This window comes from Dipteris shenzhenensis, chromosome 13 (genome assembly GCF_047967505.1).
Source record: "Dipteris shenzhenensis isolate YYH24624 ecotype China chromosome 13, Dip_SZ_1.0, whole genome shotgun sequence".
NCBI classification, from domain to species: Eukaryota; Viridiplantae; Streptophyta; class Polypodiopsida; order Gleicheniales; family Dipteridaceae; genus Dipteris; species Dipteris shenzhenensis.
The window spans coordinates 20493451-20498094 of NC_141608.1; the positions used below are offsets into that span (position 1 = coordinate 20493451).

A 4644-nucleotide genomic window follows, 5' to 3' on the forward strand; every position below is an offset into this window, starting at 1 on the left:
CATCACCCATTGATCTTCTAGATCCTTGGTGTCCACCATAAAGGCTTTGACAAGATCGTCATTTGGTCCTCCTAACATCATGTAAAAAGGTTTGTTTGGAGAAGCATCCTGATCAATTCCATCGATTTGAAACTCGAACTTGTCGGAATCTTTGCGGCAAGCGTTGAAGTCCTCCGCAATGAGAGATCCCCCTCTGTTTGTACGCAAGGTTTTCGCCCTCTAGTCTCCATTGAACTAAGAGCACTTGTATAAATACTGATCCCTAGCAAAAGCAATCTATTAAGATCTAAAAAACAAAATGAAAACACATACCATAGATTTTCAGTCTAGTGATGCTTGCCATTGGAGCAAGCCAAGTACCTCCCAAAAGGACCATCTTCTTTCTTGCCTTGTGTAAGTCTATACACGTGCTCCCTTAGGTGACTTCAAGCTCCATCCTTGAGTGAGCCACTTCAAATTTCACCACAAAGTCTGCCATTCCTTGATGTCTCTTATCAACATTATCACTCAGTGGGACATGGTGTTGTCACTAAGAACAATTAGAAGCACTTCTTTTGGTTCTTTCTCTTCTCGTCACAGTCAGAAGTGTGTCCCAAAGCTCATATGTGATTAAGATGGTCTTCATCTTGAACTTATAGAGTGGATAGTTAGAGCCATCCAACTTTTCACTTTCGCCGAGCGATGAGATTCGCAATCTTGCGGGCTGGGCCATCTCTCACAATCTGCTCGCAAACAGAAACACACTACCAAATCTTCTTGCTAGAGTCCAGGCTCTGATACCATGTAAGAAAATAATACAACGTCTGTGCTCAACAAATAACATGATCTCGTACGCAAGAGAGAAAACAGATAGTATGAAGAATAAAAAATTTGATTACTGTAGAACTGATACAATAGATGGCGCTGCCTCCTAACGTGCGCTCCTGTGAAAGAAGCTTCAATGGCGAGCTGAAAACAGTAGAGAACGGAGACTGGATGCTAAGGAATCAGGGTTGCTGTAGCCAGTGATGAAATGGGCTTCACGGGCTTGCTCTTATATAGCCACCAGTCGTAGTTGGTTGGGCTCAATTGGGTGACCGATCCAGTCCGCCCAAAACGGTCGACTGAGGATCGGTCCCGAAATAAGCCACCGACCACACGATAGAACTGGTGCGCAAAATAGAGCAACTATCCTACGGTCTCCGTTCGGCCCACAGCCATCCGGGATCATCCGAGACTCCAAACGGGCCCCGCAACCCGAGAGTGGGCTGCCCCAGGGAATGCTCCGTCTATCCTCAATGCGGTTAGTCATGGGATGCCTTTTCGCACTTGCATGTAGCCTAGTTGGCAGTGTGCCAACTCCGTCCAGCCATCAAGCCACACATGGCTCCCATCTGGTGTCCAAACCAGGACCTACCGGATAACCGAGCTACTCAAATCCCTTCTCCTCATATGGGGGGCTTACAAGTAGAGTTAGCTGGTTCCCGCATAGTTACATGAGAGTGGAGCATTGATATCTAACAGGTCTGTCGGTCCTGTAACTCCTGAGTTGGCATCCCAGTTGGCTGCCAAGTACACCAATTAGACATTTGGAGGGGGCTGCCCACTTGATTTCCTCCTTAAAAAGCAGGCGATGGGCATGAGGAGATGTCTAAAGCCCTGCCCCCAATTAACAACGGTCGTCCCACAAAGACACTTCATCCTGAACAGATAGCAATTTCCCCTTTCCGTACTTTTGCTACATAATTGTAATTAGAGCAAGTTTGAATATTGTTTTGAAATCCAGGTGATGTATAGTTAGACACAGACACAATTGGACCATTTACAGCCTTTACAAAATTTTCAGATCCCACATCTAGAGCAATTTCCTTGTCATCATCTGACATTGGCTCCAACACTAAATCCAATTGGGGCACATACCCTTTCTCTTCAGTCACCCTCCTTAATCTCTTCACCTTGACAAAGGGCTTATCAGGATGCAGCTGGGCTGTATCACCCACAATAAACTCATGGATGGTGTTGCTAATCTCTAACCAGGCTGTGCCAGGTTTCTTCCATGCTCCAAATAACTTTCTCAAGTCTTGAGTCCTGTTAACATCCTCCCACAAGTGAATACTAGCATAGATATCAGAAAGGAGCATATATCCAGCCGCAATAGTGGGATTCAAATGAACAATTTGATTAAAGCTTTTTCTTCCTATCTCCATGTTGCCATGTGTTTTGCAGGCTGTGAGCAAAGACCTCCACCCAGTGTTATCAGGCGAGATTGGCATGGTTTGGAGCATCTCCTCAGCCTCTTTCAAATGTCCTGCACGCCCAAGAATGTCCACCATGCAATTGAAGTGCTCAATGCTCGGTGTGATCCCATGTTCTTCTTTCATTGATTTGAAGTACCAATGGCCTTCCTCCACTTGGCCTGCATGACTGCAAGCAGTGAGAACACTAGTATAGACTCGACCATCTGGCTTCAAACCTTGTTCCTGCATTTTCGCAAAATATTGTCTGGCCAGCCTGCAATTGCCATGCAGAGCATATCCTGCAATCAAGGCAGCCCATGACACCACGTTTGCATTAGACAAATTCTTGAGCACATCTGTTGCCTCGTCTAAGGTCCCACATCTGGCATACATATCAATGAGTGTGTTCCCTACTATGACATTTGAATCAAATCCTTCCTTGATAACCTGATCATGTATCAGCTTCCCTTGCCAAATCGCTCCTATGCTGCCACATGCTTTCAAAATGGACGAAAATGTGACCTGGTCAGGCTTCATGCCCTTTCCTTCCATTTTTCCAAAAAGCTCAAGAGCAGAAAGACCATGCCCATGCTGGGAATATCCTGCAAGCATTGCATTCCATGACACCTCATCATGATTTGCCAACTCATCAAAAACATTTTGTGCGTCTTCCAGGCTCCCACATTTGGCATACATGTCAACAAGGGCATTTCCAGTAATGTCATCTGTTTCAAGTCCACATCTAATAACCTGTTCATGTATCATATTTCCCCGCTCTATCGCTTTAAGGCTGCCGCATGCTTTCAAAATGCATGAAAATGTGAATTTGCTAGGTTTTATGCCCTCCTGCTGCATCTTCTCAAAAAGCTCAAGAGCAGGGGGACCCAGCCCATGCTGAGTGTAGCCGGCAATCATTGCATTCCAAGATATACCATCTCGGTTTTGCAATTTGTCGAACATTTGGCGGGCTTCATTTAGGCTCCCACATTTGGCGTACATATCAACAAGGGTACTCCCAACAACGACATCTGATTCAAGTCCACATCTGATGATTAGACTGTGAATGAGCTTACCCTTGTCTAGGACTCCTAAGCTGCCACAGGCTTTCAAGACGCATGAAAACGTGTATTTGCCCGGTACTAAGCCCTCCTGCTGTAGTTTATCAAAAAGTTTGAGAGCAGGTAAACCATGCCCGTTATTTGCATACCCTGCTATCATTGCATTCCAAGACACGACACTTTGATTTGGTGATTTGTCAAACAATTTGCGTGCCTCACCCAAGTGTCCACATTTAACATACATGCCAATTAGGGCACTTCCAATGAACACATCTGATTCAAGTCCGCATCTAAGAATCTGATCATGAATAAGTTTGCCTTGCTTTAAGGATTTTACAATGCTGCATGCTTTTAAGGCGCACAAAAATATAAACTTACTGGGTTTTACGCCACCCGCTTCCATTTGGTGATACAGCTCAAGAGCTTTCTGACTTTCCCCAAGAGTGACATGTGCTGAAATGATTGCATTCCATGTGTGGGCACTTGGATTTGCAACCCTGCGAAATTCTAAGTCTGCATCCAGTAACGTGCCGCAGGAGGCAAGCATGCGGATAAGGTGGTCTTGCAGAAGGGTTACAGAGTCCAGTCCAGTTCTGACCATAAGGGAACGTACTCGCTTGCCAGCTTCAAGATCTTTCCGTTTAGTGCATTCCAGAAGAAGGCAACAAACCATGTCCCTTGATACAGGCACTCCACTCTCAAGCATTAGCTCCACCGTGTGGATGGCCTCCTCCAGCCGCTCCATCTTGCAGAGATCGTTCAAAGATCGAGAATGCCGAACATTACAAGCCACCCTGATCATTAATCAGTGCAATAACTACGACTCGCTGCAATAATTATTTTGGTTCTTACGTGCTGAGCCAAAATAATTTTGCAGCTTTCTGTGGATTACCATACACATTCACCCGCATGGTAGAAGACGGAGTATGGGGAGGCCTTTCCGTGGGACAAAATCCGGCGGGATTTCGACCGGGAAGGGCCGAGACGCGGCCTTTCTCGGCCTTTCCCAGTCATCAAGGGAGATGTGGAGGTCACACGTGGTGTTGGATTTTTCGAGGGGCGGAGGGGCTCCGGGCTTTCCGACGCACGATCTTGACGTAGTGAGGAATGATCCAGAGGAGGAGGTGGAATTGTCAAGTCCCCTAACTAGGCATCCATACTTATTGATCATATCATTTGGAGACTTTGTGCCGAGTTGAACACCAAAGCATCACCATTACTTTCTACAATACTTGTGCCTTTATGTAGCGATATGTTGCCAAATCCTTCAATTTTATGAGGGGTGTTATCACCTATACCAAAATTCTCTTTGGAATTTCTATTTGGATGTAATTCTGAAAACTAATCCTTCTTAGGAATCATGTGGTTGC

At 45.6% G+C, this 4644-nt stretch overlaps 1 protein-coding gene across 1 annotated transcript; it reads right to left on the reverse strand.

The window, feature by feature from the left end:
• Positions 1-1517: 1517 nt before the first annotated feature.
• On the reverse strand, positions 1518-4342 carry LOC147895144 (putative pentatricopeptide repeat-containing protein At3g15130). The gene has a single exon (XM_087384011.1). It carries the CDS (start codon positions 4074-4076, stop codon positions 1677-1679), a length of 2400 nt encoding a protein of 799 aa, XP_087240137.1. The 5' UTR covers positions 4077-4342; the 3' UTR covers positions 1518-1676.
• Between the last annotated feature and the right edge of the window lie 302 nt (positions 4343-4644).